Here is an 18350-nt window from a genome sequence, read left to right on the forward strand (position 1 = left end):
TCAGATTTTGAATTAGGTTTCTATGGAATGCGCTATCGTGCTAACAAATTCTGCGGATACGATACACGCCACAGGCTATACAGCGACGCACATTAAAGTGCTTTAAAATTGCCTCAAATCATTTTTTCTCGATAGAAAACGCATAAAAAACATGTTTTCGGGTGACTTAATTTGTTTGGCATAATACAGTACCCTTTCCACACCGTGCGGAAATGAAAAAATCATAGGTTTGTTGCTTTCAAGCGCAGTAACTTTCTGACCAATAAACGATTTTGATTCAAATTTTTACAGTAGTCTAGTTAAGGATGGTACTCTCCAAAAATAAAATGGACTTTGTAGTCGTCGCTCTTTTCATTGAAAGAGTCACTACATTATTGATTCATGTAGTAAAATTGCTAGTAGGATAGATTACCGGAAATTAACTAATACGCTGGTTATTAAACCGGTGATAGTGATAAAATTGGTCATCATTGAAATGAATGTATATGCATAGTAATCAAAATTACAATCTCCAATGCATGGACCTGATGAAACGTTGTGTTCCGCGTGCAATTCGTTTGATGAGTCTTCAGTAAATGTGCAATCATTGTACACGTTTTGCTTTTCATTGAATGATTTACAGCCTGCGTGGCATGGAGAAAAATATGTTGTTCTGGTTGAATCATCGCATACAGGACTGTATAGAATTCCATCGCAAACACAGTTGGCATTGCACAAAACAATTGATCCATTGACTAGCAATGAATTGCTATTGTCACATCCCAATTGAGTATATGACAACCTAACACATGCCAAAATTAAACCAATCATAACATTCCAAGAGAGTAAATACTTTGCTGATGGTTGAAATTTTTTAATAACGATACCAGACAATAATATGCCGATCGCCATCCCAAACATGTTGAGTGGTCCCGTGAAAACACTTCCGCCAGCTGATGTTTTATTGAATTGAACTTCCATCATTCGGCCCATAAATGTCATGGGACCAGAGCCAAGATGATAAAATACGCTAGCAAAACAATTCAACATCAACAATTTATTTGTTAACAGTCGCCATATTGCCTTTGGAAAATCTGAATACATCGAAATGAAAATAATATTCGTACCGTTTTTTTTTTTCTATTTAAATTATTGGGAATATATATTTTTATACCTTTCAAGTCACCATTTTGGTTCTCTTCGATTTTTCGTTCCATTTCAATGTTTTTATCACATTTATTTGTATCCAATTCAATGCTTTTGAACGTCTTTTCCTTCTTTACACTTTTTGGAAATGATCCAATTATTCCAGCAAAGATAAACATCAATATTCCGATCAGAATCCATCCAAGCCACCATGCACCCATCCAGCGTTGATCGTCTTGTGGGATGAGTGGTGTAAGCGTAGGAGCGATGTAAACCCTCAATATAATATAAGAAAAACCATATCCAAGTGTAGGACCAAAGATTCGCAACGCATATGCATAAGCAAATATTAACGGTGTGTTGCGTTTCTTTGTATTATCATCAATGTAAGTTGGTCCGAGTGAACAGTAAAGCGTATTTCCGATTCCGAGCGCAAATTGCGATAAGAATATTAGAATCAACGGAATGTAGGAAAATTCTTCATCACAATCGTCACCGAACAAAGCAGAACTTTGGCATATTTTACTATTTTTAAGTTTATTTGAATTTGAATCGATCTCTGATGAAATATTCTGTATTGAATGAATAATTAAAATTGCTTTTGTTTTAAAGAAAAAAAGTGTAAAGAATGGATATGAATTGTCGATTGAACATTGGTTGCATTATCAAAAAAAAAAAATACATCGGCGGAGGCTAAAACCTTTGTAGTACGATGTCCTGAACACGAATCAACGAAAAATAAATGAAATTTTACATCACCTGATTCCATGATAAGAATTCTTGTGTGTATTGAAGTGCTTCTTCGCCGGCGCCATAAATGAAATGCGGCCATGCCAATATGAAGCATGAGAATGCGCTGCAAGCTACACCCCATGACATCCACTTTGTAGTGTTCTTTTGACCACCGAAATACGTTAAAATCAGTGACAATAAAATCTGCGATACTTCATTGCCACTCAGAATTATTCCTATAAAAGAAGTCTTTATGTTATGAACTATAGTACAATAACACGTGTCTCATAAGTTTTAACACAAAATAAAACATTCGCCATTTGAACCGAGTTTCATTCAGCTGCCATGCTTGGCATAAGAACGTATGCTAGCTGAGAATGCGTCGTACGTCGCATGCTAGTATAGATATCGACACTATTTAGTGCTATTTCTATATATTATGGACACACTGAATATACTACAGGTTTTTTGGGTAACGAGTCCCAAAAAATATTTATGTGTGTATGTAAAATCGTAACTTTTTTATAACATTATCTTTATATGTTAACGGAGATATAACCACAATATAACAAAATCTTGTTACAAATCGAAAAATTTGAGGGGAAAATGCTGCTCGGGTTGTCTTCGCAAAATTTTTGAATAATTGTGGCGCATTGAACGAGAGATTTGTCGATTTTTTTCAACTTTCTCATCATTCTTTCAACTAATTTTTACTCGTTTCGAGCTCTTCAGTCCTTCTCAGATGATTGTTGACTGACCGACCTAGTTTTTGGCAATTAACAAATCAGCAGATTTTTGGTTTTGGTGGACGAACAGATTTTTTTTTGTTATCCAATTCTTCAATGGTCCTGCGTGAGATTGGCTTATCTTTATACACTTGCAGAATTTCGTTTGTACTCAGCCGTTCATGACATTGTTATTGGATACATTTCATCATACTGTTATTGACAGTAGTCTTGAGGTACCGATAAATGATCTGTATGCGTTAGTTGAAATTCCTGTGTTCGTTAGTGCAGCGTAATAAACACTTGAATTTTATGCAAAAACCTATGAGACATGTGTTAGCACACTACTTTTGTATTGTAGCTCACCCGTTGTTTCACTAGGGATTCTAAAGCGTTTTTCAAGTGTAGTTAATGTGATATTAAAGTAAGTGGCGCTGGCCGATTGAATTGTACCTAACACCACATAAACCACAATGAAACATCGTGCTTTCGCAAATTTTTGCATCCATTTTGGATGCCAAAACAAAGTCCCACAACCGTCCATGTTCAACAGATTTTCTTTTCAAAATAAAATTATAATTTTTTCTGCTATTGTTTAATTGCTTTTGGGAAAATAATCACAGATAATTACATAGTTGCGTTTGATTTAATGACTTTCATTGTAGGAAAAACTAATAAGAACGAATTACGAAAAATTGTGAACACTACACTTTTAAACAGACTTTTTATGTATTTATTTTTATAGAAAAGTCAATTCAACAATGAATATTCCTAGCTTAATTCAACGACTGAACGACAAAAAATCCATTGAACTAGTGAATAAAATGATGTGCTTTACTATCAGTACGTAACTTGCAATCAGCCAATTCCAGTGATTATATGCAGCTGAACTGTGCAGTGAATATCAGATATTTAACGTAGTGGGCCATGAGTTTACGTCGGTTGTTCAATCGCTCATCTGTTTTATTGTGTGCGTTGAAAATCTGATATTTACTGTTCAGCTCATAGATTAAATAATCTTATAAATGGTAATACTGCTGTATTGTAACTTTATACAATTCAATTATAATTCGGGTAATGCTTTTTTGCTTAAAAATAAGAATTCGGATTCAGTTTATCTATTATCTGAAACATTTCAACATAAATTTAATAGTTTCTTTTTATCCGCGCTATTCGTATGCTCTATTTATTGTGCAATTTGCAGCTACATAACAGGAAACTGCTTATATTGAACTGCATTGTGTTTATAACACAACGATTGACCGCTTAAAATATTTCCTGGTATATATAGAATGCTGAGACGTTTTAATTTTTATCATCTCAGATCTGAACTCTCGGATATAGTTTTATTTTGAAGTATTTCCAGCGTACCAATTTTGAAATTTCACTTAATTCTGAATAATTTGTTACGAAATTTATTTATTTTGTTATATTGTACTTGATACGAAATTAGTTTATATGTTTATATTTAAGCAAATATATAATGATTTAATCTCTTATCGCAATGGCTGCACCGTATCTCGTATATGCCGCTCTTCTTCTCCAAAGGTGTCGGATCTTTCGTCCAACCGAGAATGTTACGATGTTTATTGTTGTTAGCACATACAATTTTCATTCCTTCTCTTTCATACGCACTGGATAATAAATTTGTAATCGACAGAGCGCAGGTAAATGAAACTCTTTGTTGTTCATTAAATGATGTTTCGCTGATTTGTGTGAAAAAGTAGACATTTCTGATCTGAATTTTTTACGTGAATGCTTCTGAATTAAATCGCCCAAACGATTATCAGATCAATATTTAATAAATAAAACGGCATCAGTGTTGAAAAACCTTTATTTCTTTGTGTTATTATGCACAAAAATGGTGGATTCAACTGAAACATGCGAATACAAACTTTCTACCTTACCCTTTCACATATTTTTTCCACCTTCCAGTTTGAAACACCTTTTAAATGAATAATGCAATGACGTCAAATGCAAAAAGAATGTAATAATTATTTCTGCCGACTAAATGAAATTAAAACACCAAAAAAGCTGTGCATTTTGAAGTTTTTATTAATTTATTTTCTTTAAATTAAAACTACTCTTTACAAAAATTTTAAATTAATTAATTCTTTCTCGCAATTCTTATTCCAAGGCGATCAATATCAAAATCAACAAAATTATTATTGTGAAAAGTCATATTCATTCGATTCTAATGTTGTAATCGATTGTGATCATGAAACAAATTGACTTTTAAACTATTTGAACTATCTATGTTTTTTTTTCATCTCTCATTAAAAATGTACGTTTGCACTAAATGAGTTGAGTTTTTATTTACATGGGGAAAATACAGTCTTCATTAATAGTCAAGAGTACTACGTAAAATTAGTGGTTGAAATTATATCCGAACAGAAACAATTTTATTTTCATTTCATTTGTTCGTGTGTTAATAGTTTGCTTAAAACGTATAAAACCATATGGCAAGAGACGCTTTACATAAAAAGAAATCCATTTTCCTATCATTTTAACATACTAGTTTACGTATCCTATATGTAAGTTAGCTGCTAATTTCGTACGGCTATTATTAACAATTGGGCAACATATTAGGATTTTCGAAAATATAGCACTATATAGCACAATTTTAAATTATCGACACAATAGTTTTGTTTTCATATTTTTCATAAGAAAAAGTTCCAAACGTTTTTTTTTTTGCTTCCTGTAAAAATTACATTCTTTCAAATTCTTAAAACATCTTGATACAAGGTGTATTACTTTAGCGCGCCATACCGTTGGCAATATTTATTTTGTCAGTCGATCGTCATCGAATGAAAATAATTCATATTTGCAAGTGTTTTTTTAAATGAAATTCATTCCATTTTCTGTTTCATTCGATCGTTTTTTTTACATTTCTCTATACATATTCTTCAGATGGATTTTGTACATTGTTTGGCATATGTCGTGGTACAATGCTTCCGTTCACGGAGTTCGGTAGTTCAGCGATGTCGTTGAAAACGCCCATTAACTTTTCAAAATTTAGGCCCCAATTCAGTAGATAGTCCCATCCGAGTGTTGAAGGCGAAGCAGCATTTTGTGGACGATACATGTTGCTTATGTGGTTGGAGAGTTCGTCATCGGAAGCAACCAAAGTGCTGAGCGACCCACGAAACGATGAATCAAAGCCATCGTATGTTGGTGGTGGTAATGGAGGTGGTTTATTTGCCATATCGGCACGTTCATTCTCTCGATCCGAATCAATGATTTGACGATCTGAATCGAGTATTTGAATTTCACGATTTGAATCGATCATGTGTCTGTTTAGATCGTCATACTCAATTTCAGAGCATGTGAAACTATCATTGGCATCACTTTCATCCGTTGACGTGGAGCTTTGTGCATCAACATTTGTATGCAAATGGCTAAGATGATGTGAACCACCCGCTCGTGGAACTTCACTGCTCAGCGTTGATACTAAACTTGATGTTCTTGGTCGAACATTCAAACGTTGAATTTCCTCGGCTGTCAGGCCCATCGGTGGACTGACGGCTTTCATCTTTGGCTGTGGTGGTGCTTGTTTCGTTCGACTTGCGCTTGAACTTTGACCAGAGAGCTGTGACATCACAGGGCTATTTAAACTTCGTTCGCTGTTACTGTGCAATGCATCCTTTCCAACGCCACCTGAACTCGATGTCGTTGCAAGCAAAGCACTTTGAAGCGGTTTACCCGAAATATCGTGCAACGTTAAAATGCGCGGTCGCTGCGAACTGAGCTCTGAACTTGGTGATAATCGTGCCAATGGTGTGCTTTGATGTTGACGAATGCCATTTGTTGATTGTGTTTGACTAGTTTGTGGCGGAATGCGTGGAAATGGGCTTGCATGATGCGGTGAATGTCGATGCTGTTGTTGTGGTGCGCTTGGCGTATGTTTGTGATGTGTATATGATGAAACCGGCGGTGGTGTTGCTTTGTATTTTCGTATCGGTCCCGCTTCACGATAACCTTTATAATGATAAACCACATCAATGTCGGATGGTGCAATCGAACTGGCATTTTCCAAATCGTAATGTTCAGGGAAACCACTTTCACTTAAATCAACACCACCCGGATGATCGTGCGCATGATGTTGATTTGGCATTGGCATTGAATGGTCATCACGTAATGGACTCTTACTGACCACCTCCCGTTCAATTATGTCCGGTCGTTGTGGACGTTGATGTTCGTTCGTAATATCACGTTCTTTGTACTTTTTCGAAATCAATTCGGGCCCAACCATGTGATGTGGCCGAATAATATCGGCATTTTCACCATGGAAACCAACCGATGCGTCCGGCGAATGCAAACCACGACTTATGACACAATCGCTGGTTGATGAACCCAAACCACTGCCAGCCAACAACGTCGAACCAGCTGAATGTTTGTTTTGAATTGAACCGGGACCACCTGTCTTCTCTTTGTATTGTTTTCGCAAGCGAAATACAACAAACGATGCAAAAATGGCCACAAGTAAAATCACAAAGAAAATGATCACAAGCGTAATTCCAATGCTCAATGGATCTGTTGTTTGAGCCGCTCCAATTCCAGCGATGCTATGACAACCTTGATAAACTCGTCCGTGTGAGAGAATTTCTTTGAACACACTGCCCGACCCATTGAACGGTTGAATTTCATTGTTGATGGTGAAATTGGCAAAACAACCTTCAAAACTTAGTGGAACACTGTCTTTGGGAAACAGTTCACGTCTTGCACTTCCAATCGATAACGTTGTCAAATATGGATCGAGGAAATCGTGTACATTTGGTGCATCCAATTCATCTCCAACACGTTTACCATCGATATAAATTGCCAATGCACGATTATACGAATACAATGTTACATTATGCCATTTTCCATCGGATAAACTTTCCAAATTATTTATCGTCATATTTACAGGATATGATTGCTTTGATTGGTAGACAATTTTACCGTTTCGCAGTTCAACGGACGTATAATGTTTGTTGGTCGCTGTGTAGAAAATCAATCCGTTTGGACGAAGAGTTCGGAATAGCATGCTCATCGATTTTGGCACATCAAAACCATCGTCTGATGTGAATGTTGTGTTTGTTGGCAATTGTGATCGTTTGCTTCGTTTTGCATAATCAATGGTTGGCCATGAATTCATGCCGAAATAAAAGTTCTCGAGTAATTGCATACGGCGATGTTTTTCGGATATGATGAATTCGACGAAGCCACCGTCACCAAGCGATATTGAATCAAGCGAATTATAGCAGTCCGGAGAGAGTAAGTTACCACCACATCGGCACATTGAATAGTGAAAACGATCGGAACAATCCGAGAATGAACCACATCGAGTTAATGTTGGATTTTGTGGCAATGCTTGCGAACATGAACCAGATTTTCGATTGCAAGTCGGAAGAATTCCTTTCGATTTGATTGGACTGCTCAAGTTCAATGCTCGACCATTGATGGAGACGCTATGCATACAACCGATGAAGTCGTCGGAATGAATTTGACCCGGTCGTTCGAGTACCGGATCGGCCGATGTTAAGCCGCCGATATAGAGAGGATGTTTATTGAAGTTCAGAGTTCTGCAATGACAAAAAGTAGGAAATTTAGTTGTTTTTTTATGTTCTTAACATCGTTATCATTTTTACTTACCCAGTCGGTCCAATATCATCCGAATAACATGATGAATCACCAGGTCGACATTCATCGCACGAATCTCCATAGTCCGTACATTTGGCCACACTCAATGACATAACACGTCCATTTCTCGTTGCTGTAACCTTATGCCATTGTCCATTTGCGATATTTCCTTCGGCATTACTTGTAATCACCGAAGTAATTGCTGTGCGTGAACCACCAAAAGAGAACATTGCTTTACCCTGAACGATTTCCATGGCAATGAAATCAGACCGGCCACCGCTTTGTACACCATAATTATACATGAGCAATGCATTTGGTTTCGTCGTGGCAAAAATGACGGAAATATCATTTGTTGCTGCATCCAACGATGGGAATGACATGTACGAAAGTTCTTTGAATCCAAATGTGGCACGTTCACAATGTCGTCCATACCGACCGTCTGGGCAACTGCATTTGTATCCGGGTTTCAGGCTGATACACTGACTGCCATGTAGACATGGATTCGGTCGGCATGAATCCGATATGGTTTCGCATTGATTTCCACGATAGCCCGGTCTGCATAAACAGAAGAACGACGAACCGTCTGGACTTTCACGGCATGAGCCACCGTTCTTGCATGAGCTGCTACTGCAAACGTCTCCTTTATCCAAATGACAACGCTTTCCTTCACGATGTGATGGGCATATACATTGAAAGTCGTATCCTTGTCGTCGACACTGTGCACCTGATTCGCATGGATTCGGTAAACATGGATCTTGACGTTTGTCACATTTTTGGCCAGTGTAACTGTCGGAACATTTACAAGTGAAATCATGATTGACCAATGGTGACGTGAAAATCATATTCTGACTGTCAACCGTTTCAATATCTTTGTAAACTTGAATTTGTTCACTGCAAATGCCACCATTATCACACGCTTGATCATTGCACGGCGAAAAACCAATAATAATCTGTTGAATTTGAAGCAATTGCTTTAATGCCTCATACTTTTTGCTCAATTTTTCGATGATATAGGCTGGTGTTTGATATCCAGTTGCAACATTCTTAACAGCCATCGTCAAATCTAAGCTCTCATTTCGATTGCGTAAACTGTACAAAAGAACATCGTCACCGGAGTCGAGTGATGATTTCACCAAATCCAAGAAATTTTGATAGAATGCAAACAAGAAATGTTCAGCGGTCATATTTTGCACATGAATTGTTATGGAATTTTCAACCGTTTGATTGTCAAAGAATGCAAACTCCACATTAAATGATGAAATCACATCGGCATGTGTACCATCGTTGCCCGATATTGAATACGCATAACTACGAATTGATGTTGTTGTCGTTGTGTGCAATTCACATCCACTTGGAATGCTCAGTCCATTTGGTATAGCACGCTCTTTTAGTATTTTACAACTGTAATCGCCGGTTGTGTCCAAATCATTTGGTTTCACATCGGCAATTTTACCAATTGGAATTTGATGATTGAATGCATAGACCAGCACACGTGCACTACGCGACATTGATGGCATATCATTTTGATCGATGACATTTACGGTGATTTGATGCTGTGAACGCATTTTCGGTTTTCCGCCATCTTCAACATCAACAATGATATCGAGTTGTGGCGTTGATTCACGATCAATCGTTCGTGTTGTTCGCATAACACCAGTTGTTTTATCAATTGATACAAAGGATTTGTGACGCCCGCCGACCAAGTAATATGAGAATGGTGCCCCATTCGGTGGCAAATCCGGATCTCTTGCGGACAATGTCATAATTGTCGCTCCAATTGGCTCGTTTTCAGAAATGTATCCAATCTTTTCTTCTGCATCGAATATAGGGCCGTTGTCGTTAATGTCTGAAAAAAAGGAATGAATAAAGAATTTAGTAAGGAAAAACATACAAATTTCATTTATAAAATGGGGGAAAAAAAATCACCTGAAACTGAAATCAAAACGGTGGCTGTTCCAGTTTGTGGTGGTAGACCAGTGTCAATGGCTCCAATCAAAACACTATATTCAGAAATGGTTTCTCTATCCAAAATGCGAGCCGTTTCAATGAAACCGGTTTGAGGATCAACTTTGAATGATTGATTCGTGTTGCCGCCAATAATCGAGTAGCTGAATTGATTATTCTGTGCCCGAACATCTTTGTCAACGGCTTTAACTGCAATGATTTTTGTACCAAGTGCAGCGTCTTCTTCAACACTTGCTTCGTATTTATTTTGTAAGAATTCAGGTGGATCGTTACCATCTTGAATGGAAATAATGACCTGAGCTTCGTCAGTGTCATTTCCATGAATGCCACCGAAATTCTTGGCCATCACAGTCAAAACAACTCGACTTTGTGTTTCGCGATCCAAATTACGTGAAACGCGAATAACGCCAGTATCACTATGAATGCTAAATCCTTTATCGTTGCTAGAACCAACCAATAAATAGTAAACTTTGCCATCGTCGCCAGCATCTTTGTCGGTGGCTTGAATAATGCCAACATTTGTTCCGATTTCGGCCGATTCCGAAACGTCAAAGTGGAAAACGGGTTGCAAAAATGTTGGATAAAATTCATTCACACCAGTTATGTGAACAATAACATTTGCTGTGCTCGACATCGGTGAATCGGGATTGCTTGCTTTGATTGTAAGTTGAAATTCATTTTCCTCTTCAAAATCGAAACTAACGCGTGATGTTATCTCACCACTTGTCGGTGAAATATTGAATAGTTCCGAATTCATTCCATTTATAATCGAATACCGAATGATGGCATTTCGTGGAGAGTCCTTGTCAGTTGCAGTTGCCTTAAAGATGAAACTATTGATTGGTGCATTTTCGGCCAAGTATGCATGATACACACTTTGATTGAATACCGGCGGATGATCGTTGATATCAGTTAATGTAACCGTCAACAAGGCGGTACCATCTTTTGGCTTGAATCCCAAATCTTGTGCTGTGATATTCAAATGATATTCTTGAATTAAATCATAATCCAAAGGTTGAAGAATTGTAATTATTCCACTAATTGGATCAACGGCAAATTCTTTACGCTCATTGCCACCAGAAATTGTGTATCGAACCATTCCATTTGGTCCATCGTCATTATCTGATGCGGTTACTGTTAAAATGGGCGAACCAATTGGTTCATTTTCTGGTACAATAACTTGATAGCTCAATGCTGTAAAAACGGGATTGTAAAGATTTTCGCCCGTAATGACGATCGTTACTTCAGTCTCATCCTGTTGTGCAGGTACACCACGATCAACAGCGCGTACAATCAATTTATACTTCTTTCCGGGTTCATTCGCTAAACGCTCTGCAACCGAGATCCAACCATTGGTTTTATCGATGGTAAAGTTGCCAGCACCATTTCCACCAACGATGAGATAATCAATTTCGGCATTGATTCCAAAGTCAAGTTCATCTTTTGCAATCACTTGTACAACCTTTTGTCCAATTTCGGCATCACTTGGTGCCGGCGATAGGTATTTCTTTTGCTCGAATTTCGGTGCATTATTGTTCGAATCAACGACATTTATGTTCACCAAACACTCGGAATACATTGGTGGTTTTCCATTATCAATAGCGAGCACTGTCAATGAGTACATATTTTCCGGTGATAGAATCATATGTGAATGACGATAACGAAGTGTTTGTTTACTGAATAATTCGCCGGTAGCTGGATCAATGCTAAATATGTCCGAAGGTTGTTGCAATGAGTATGAAATTATCGAATTTGGTCCTTGTTTATCGCGATCCGTTGCAATCACTTGACCAACAAGCGAAACACTTCCTTGCAATTCAAGGAAATTGAAACTGTAATAGCTGTGTTCGAATTCTGGTGCGTTATCGTTTTGATCTTGAATTGTGATTGTCAGTGCGGTTTCGGCACGCCACGCCCCATCAAATGCAGCTACTTTCAAAACATATTCATCTTGTTGTTCACGATCAAGATGTTCGGTTACTGTAACATTGCCCGAAATTGGATCGATTGAAAACTTATTGCCTGGATTTTCTGTGAAACTGTATGTGGCATTCGCATTTTCACCACTGTCCAAATCGGATGACGTTACTTTTATGACAAACGTACCAATTTCGGCATTTTCCGTTACATTTACGCTGAACAATCGTGAAAATCGTGGTGGATTATCATTTTTATCCAAAACAGATACCAAAACCGTTGCACTGCCCGTACGTTGTGGTACACCTTGATCGATGGCTTCAACAAGAATCTCGTAGTTTGCGATATCTTCTCGGTCTAATTTCATGGTAGTGAAAATTTCACCAGAATCTGCATCAATTTCGAATGAACCATCAAAATCTGTAGTCAAACGATATGTGATGACACCATTATCACCCGAATCAGCATCATTGGCCGATACTTTGCTCACCAGAACTGGGGGCGTCTCTTCTTCCAACACTTCGGCATGGTAAATCAAATGATCCATAATCGGTGAATTATCATTTGCATCGGTGACATTCAAAATTAATTTGACCACACTTCGTAGACTTGGTCGATCATTATCGGCCGCTTCAACCCAAACTTCATAGATTTGTGATTTTTCATAGTCCAAGCCGGCTTTGTCGATGGCAAGTTCACCAGAATTTGCATCAATTTTCAATGCATCATACACGTTACCGCCAGCAATTGCATATTTTATGGCTCCATTCGGTCCTTTCTTCGGTGAATTTGCTTGAATTTTTGTAATAATTTTTCCTTCGGCAATATCTTCAGGTAATGTGAATTGTGCTTGAGCCAAATATGAAAATGTTGGAAATAAACGTGCTGGTCGCAATAAAATTGTCAATTCAGCGCTCGTTGTTTTACTATTTTCACCTTGATCACTTGCCCAAACGATGAGACTGTACACTTTATCGATGCCATGACCATTTGATAGATCGTCAATTGTACGAATGACACCGGTGCTATTGTCAATTGTGAATTTTGTTGCATCTTTTCCACTGATCGCATATAAAATACGACTATTTAAACCTTCATCGATATCAATGGCATGTGCACCGAATACAAATTGGCCGGCTTCAATTAAATCGGGTACGTTGACGTTAAATGAACTCTGTTTGAATGTTGGACTATTGTCATTTTCATCGGAAACGACGATCGTTAAATTTACAGCTGTTGCTTTTGGCTCTGTGGGTGAGCTGTCTTGTGCCATTAGTGTCATGTAATAAACATTGACAGTTTCACGATCTAAAATTGATGCTGTGGTTATTTCACCGGTGTCTGGATCAATACGAAAACTGCCCACATTTTCACCCAACAAACTGAAGCGAATTTTCGCATTCAAACCAACATCTTTGTCTCTTGCTTGCGGCTGCAATACTTTTGTACCGATTGGCAGATTTTCTTTTATCGTTGCATGATAATTTTGACGAGTGAATGCAGGTGCCTAAAAATATAGAAAGCACATTTAAATTGATTTTTGATTGAGATGCGGGAAAAAGTTATGACAATTTACCTGATCATTCATATCTTCGACGATGACTTTAACCGTTCCGGTTCCAGTTAGTGGAGGAGAACCTAAAAAAATGTCAAGGAAAAAAAAGAGTTAGTTTTTTGGAATTTCTTTTCATTTTAATTTGAACAAAAATAATAATCAAAAACAAACAGAGAAACGAATGATGTAATCGAAATAATTCGTGCAAAAAGAAGAATCCATCTTTTTAGTATACTATATAAAAAAATGTTTGCGTTTCTATGCAATATCCTGATTTCTATATTTGTGTATGTCTTTTTTTATGTTGAACGAACATGATTATATAAAATCTCTTTCATGAGTTCAATGCATGTTGTTCTGGTGTTTTTTTTTTCTTTTCTTTTCAATTTCGCTGTGTGTGGATGATCACAAAGGAAGTGTGATTTATGAACACACACAATGCCCTCACGTTGTCATCATCGTCATTTGCTTTTGCAAGTGTACAATCGTCGTCGCATCCACACTGAGAGCACACTGTTTCAATGCCTGAGAGTATTTTATTTGCAAAAAAAGATATATGCTGTGAGTCAGATGTTGTTGTTCCTGTTGCCGTATTTTTCTGTGTATTTTCCTTTGAAAAAAATGGTAAACCGCAAAAGAAACAAACAGAGCGATAGAGAGAGGAAGAGAGAGTGGATTGGGCACAAGAAAATGAAAGGAAAACAAATATTATAACCGCTTAACAGTGCATTAAATACCAACTATAAAAGTAAAGTAAATGAAACGAAACGAGTATCACACGTACTCGTTGTACAAAATATATGTTGAAAAGAAGCTGGTAGAGAGAGCAGAAAAAAAACTAGCAGCAAAAGTATGGTTGCGGTGATGAAGTCGCAGACAATCAATGGACGAAACGACATACCGATATAAAAAAGATCAATGCATACCTAGAACTTGGTAGTTGGCTGTTGTTTTAACGATGGTAAAACGGAAAACGATCACAAGCGAATGAAAAAAAAGAGAAAAGAAACAAAGAGACTTTTTATCAGAAATTAAGAGTCACGACATTTTGCCGGAAAGTTTTTCCACAAACATACACACATAGAATGAGATAGGGACAGAGAGAGAATGAGAGAGGAAGCGAGACAGAGAGCCGAAAACCATTAAGGACACACTGGTGTGTGAGATATTCTGCTTTTGCGCTCGCGACGCTTTTTAGACCAAAATGAAAAAGACGATAAAAAAACGAATTGCGCACACACACAAAAGAGATTCACCTAGCCCATTTAAAACATGTAGTACGGGTAATTCTACATAATATTATTGTTATTTTTGAGTTTAATTCGTTGTTTGCCATTGATTTTATTTGCTTACATTGTGTGTTGTTGGCATTTTTTTCAATCTTCTCGATTGGGCTCTCGTTTGCCGATTCATTTAATGTGAGTAATTTTCGTTTCATTTGGGTTTTTTATCCGTTTTTTATGTGTGTGTGTTCGACTCATTGCATCTGCGCGCTATGGTTTGTCGCTGAGTAACATGACCAATTTTGCTTAATGTGTGTTCGATGTACTCTATTGTGGTCGTGTTTAGAGATTTTTGTCGCGAAAACGAAATATAATAAGTAATAATCATGCGAATGAAAGTTATTGTATGAGATTAAAGAGGAGAGGGAGAGATCAACAGAGCAGCAATTTAACAAAAAAACTTTGACCGGTAATTGTTGTGTGTATTATTTGGTGGTTCAAAATATCCATAAATCTGCAGGCAACATTGAAGTACAAGCACTCACGCATGCACTCCTTTGCTTTGGTTCTTCTATGGTGAATAAAAACAACGATCTTCGAGCCAAACAAAACTCTTCTTTTTCGATGTAAAGTAACGTTCGTTGTTGTTAGCAAATCAACCGCTTCCCACATTTTAACAATCACACAGACATGGATGCACTCAGACTAGAATGCTTAGATATACGAAACGATTTGTGCCGTGGCATTAGACATTATAACAACATTAAATAACATCGAAAATGTGTATTAAAAAAATAGTCGTCGGCGGTGGTTTACTATATAATTGTCATTGTTATGATTTTATGCGCGTGATGAATTTCCGAGATTGGAATTTACGATAGAGCCAAATAACAAACGTTAAAAGACAATAACTGCATCACATTATCGTGGCATCGTGCGCATTGCAACACATCCTGCATTTGTTTCTCGTCTCGTTCATCGGCCCGGCATAAATTACATCTTGTAAATTGCCTGGCTCAACCACATGTGAAATTCTAATTAAGCAAACCCTTTCGTTTCGTTTGCGAAAATGGAATGTTACACCAATTCAAATGCCATTCGGATCATTCGTCAATAAATGCTATCATGTTTTAGAAGAAATTTATTTCAAATTTTCACATCAGCGTAATTCATCATCAGAATCAGTTGTAAAACGCGTGCGAAATATGATTTCTTTATAATTTAATTTTCTTCTCAACTTGGCCCAACCGGGAACATACTTTTCTGCTTTGAATTTGTGAAATTCTCGAGAAGTTATTAAGTGTATTGTGATAGAGATAGAAAATTATGATTCAATCTGATGCAAAGTAAAATGAAAAAAAAAAGGAAAACAACTGGTGCGCAAAGCAGAAAAGATCAAGTACACATCGTAATAACATACATAAATTGGAACGCGGTGTAATGTAATGCAGAGAGTGTAGAGGCGTGTCGACAGTCGCCGTAAACCAAGTGCACTCTCTGCATGTATTGGAATGGCCATTGAATGTGGTGATTTTGTGCATATTCGTGACGTCACGAAACCCTTAGGGGTTGCTTTATTTGCTGTGTATGCATGGACAATTCGCAATGCAAAATAGCTGGAACAACAGCAGCAACCAACATCGATGACGACGGCGGTGTACTCAACGGAGAGAAAGAGAAAAAAAGAGAGGCAAGAGAATGTGAACTGGAAATTTACATTTCCGAACGATCGACATAGACATAAACACATACAAATACAACAGCAAGTTGTTGGGCAACTTTATAACTTATAATCATTGCAGATATCGGCACCAAGGAGTATATTATTTTAAACGAATTTTTCATTGATTTACTTCAAAAACTTGAAATATCAAATGAAAAGGGAGAGAAAAAATGCAACTGCCACAACAACCATACCAACATATTGATAAAACTGCCATTTTGAAATTGAACGGCATCTGATTGGTTTTTATGATCGATTTAATTGTTTTGAAATACTGAATAAATATACTATGATCAACTATTTCTTGCTCTCTCTCTCTCTCTCTCTCTCTCTCTACCTCCTTCTATCAACTGTGCTCATACAGTAATATCGTAATGATGATAAGAACAAATTAATTGTCATTATATTGACGTGTTTAGTGAAGAAATATGCATTTTTTTTATATGCGTGGAATGTTTTCGAATCGATTCCTGGACACGCCGGCCCGGTACTGCCAGCAAGCGGAAGGCAATATTTTATTCTTCATTCTAAACAGCACCTGATTGATAAATTGTTTTTGAAATGTGGCTTCGCCTTTGGACAAAATTCCGTTTATGTATATTGATTGCATGTCGATTGTTGGCTTTGCCGTACTGCATCTAGGCATAACTCTTTGGCCTGCCTTCCCGCTCGCCTGCCAATAATGCCAATTCAATACGGTTGAATTTGCGTATCGAACACACACACACACCGACCGAAAATTCACAAAGTTCGATATCATCTGTTGTGTGTTTGTGAAATGGGCGACCGGGATACAATTTGTTAAAATATTGGCCGATGGCAACATACAAAACTAATACAACTCTCTTTCTCTAACAGAAACTACTTATTATTAACTCGTTCCTTGCCAAGAGAACTCCATGATTGAAAATAACAAAACCACAACGCATTTATGGAAAAAGCAGCACACAGTGCGGACCATATGTGGCTAATTCTAGATTATCATTGGTCGTCAAATCACAAACATTCTAGTTTCACGTGAGTGAGTGCGCGCGAGCGCTCACACAGAAAGCGGCCACAAATTTTGCACAAAATTTATGAATCATAACCACAAAACCACATTCGACACTGCATGCATGCGATTATAGTGATGATTATAAGTGCGGTGCTATTTTACATTCTTAATTGAATATTAGCAATCATAAATATTTACGTAGGAAATGAATGAATGTAATTGAATATATATAGTAGATATATTTTGTTGTATTCAAATTCATTTGCACCGATTGTACAAATGGATGAAAGCATCGCCTTTGAAATGATATAAACAATTTTTCTGAACGGCCAACTTTTATCTGCTTTCATTCAGTCGACTCGATATTGTTTATAACGATTTTCATGTGGTTCGGTGTGCCTATCAGATATGTTTGGTTCGTACATGAACGCTTACATTGTATGCTTCATCATCATTGTTGCAATGGGATGTCGAAAAGAGACTGAGAGCAAAAAAAAAATTGATAAAAATTGCTGATTCTGACTTCTAATCTAATAAAGCGTCGTTATTTTTTTTTCGTTGTATTTTCAACCACATTTTATTTGTAAAATGCAGATAATTTATGGTCATTGCACTAATATGACTAAACTTCAACAAACAGACTATTCATCATTGGCCAAAGCACAACTGAATTCCTTCTTCTTATTCTTCTGTTTTTATTCGTTTCTTTGGTTCTTTTCTGTTTTTTCTGGCAAGGAAAACAGAAGGTTGGCAAACAGAGCGAACAGCG

The 18350-nt window shown here is 37.2% G+C and overlaps 2 protein-coding genes across 3 annotated transcripts in view; both read right to left on the bottom strand.

The window, feature by feature from the left end:
- Positions 1-408: 408 nt before the first annotated feature.
- LOC116340604 (solute carrier organic anion transporter family member 74D-like) lies at positions 409-3126 on the bottom strand. Its single transcript, XM_031767187.1, has 4 exons — positions 2949-3126; positions 1898-2093; positions 1154-1728; positions 409-1073 (listed from the first exon to the last, which is right to left on the bottom strand). Exons 1-4 carry the CDS (start codon positions 3124-3126, stop codon positions 409-411), a joined length of 1614 nt encoding a protein of 537 aa, XP_031623047.1.
- Positions 3127-4787: 1661 nt separating this feature from the next.
- The window catches only part of LOC116341396 (cadherin-related tumor suppressor), a 148599-nt gene continuing 135036 nt past the window's right edge, over positions 4788-18350 (bottom strand). For both annotated transcript variants that reach the window (XM_031768475.1, XM_031768474.1), the window contains exons 9-12: positions 13663-13724; positions 10131-13593; positions 8217-10050; positions 4788-8146 (exon numbers count right to left, since the gene is read on the bottom strand). In XM_031768475.1, coding sequence (XP_031624335.1) covers positions 5476-8146; positions 8217-10050; positions 10131-13593; positions 13663-13724 — 8030 coding nt within the window. In that variant the 3' untranslated portion in view covers positions 4788-5475. The remainder of the gene's footprint in view (positions 8147-8216; positions 10051-10130; positions 13594-13662; positions 13725-18350) is intronic.

Source organism: Contarinia nasturtii, unplaced genomic scaffold (genome assembly GCF_009176525.2).
Source record: "Contarinia nasturtii isolate CC-2019 unplaced genomic scaffold, AAFC_CNas_1.1 Cnas_scaffold_695, whole genome shotgun sequence".
NCBI classification, from domain to species: Eukaryota; Metazoa; Arthropoda; class Insecta; order Diptera; family Cecidomyiidae; genus Contarinia; species Contarinia nasturtii.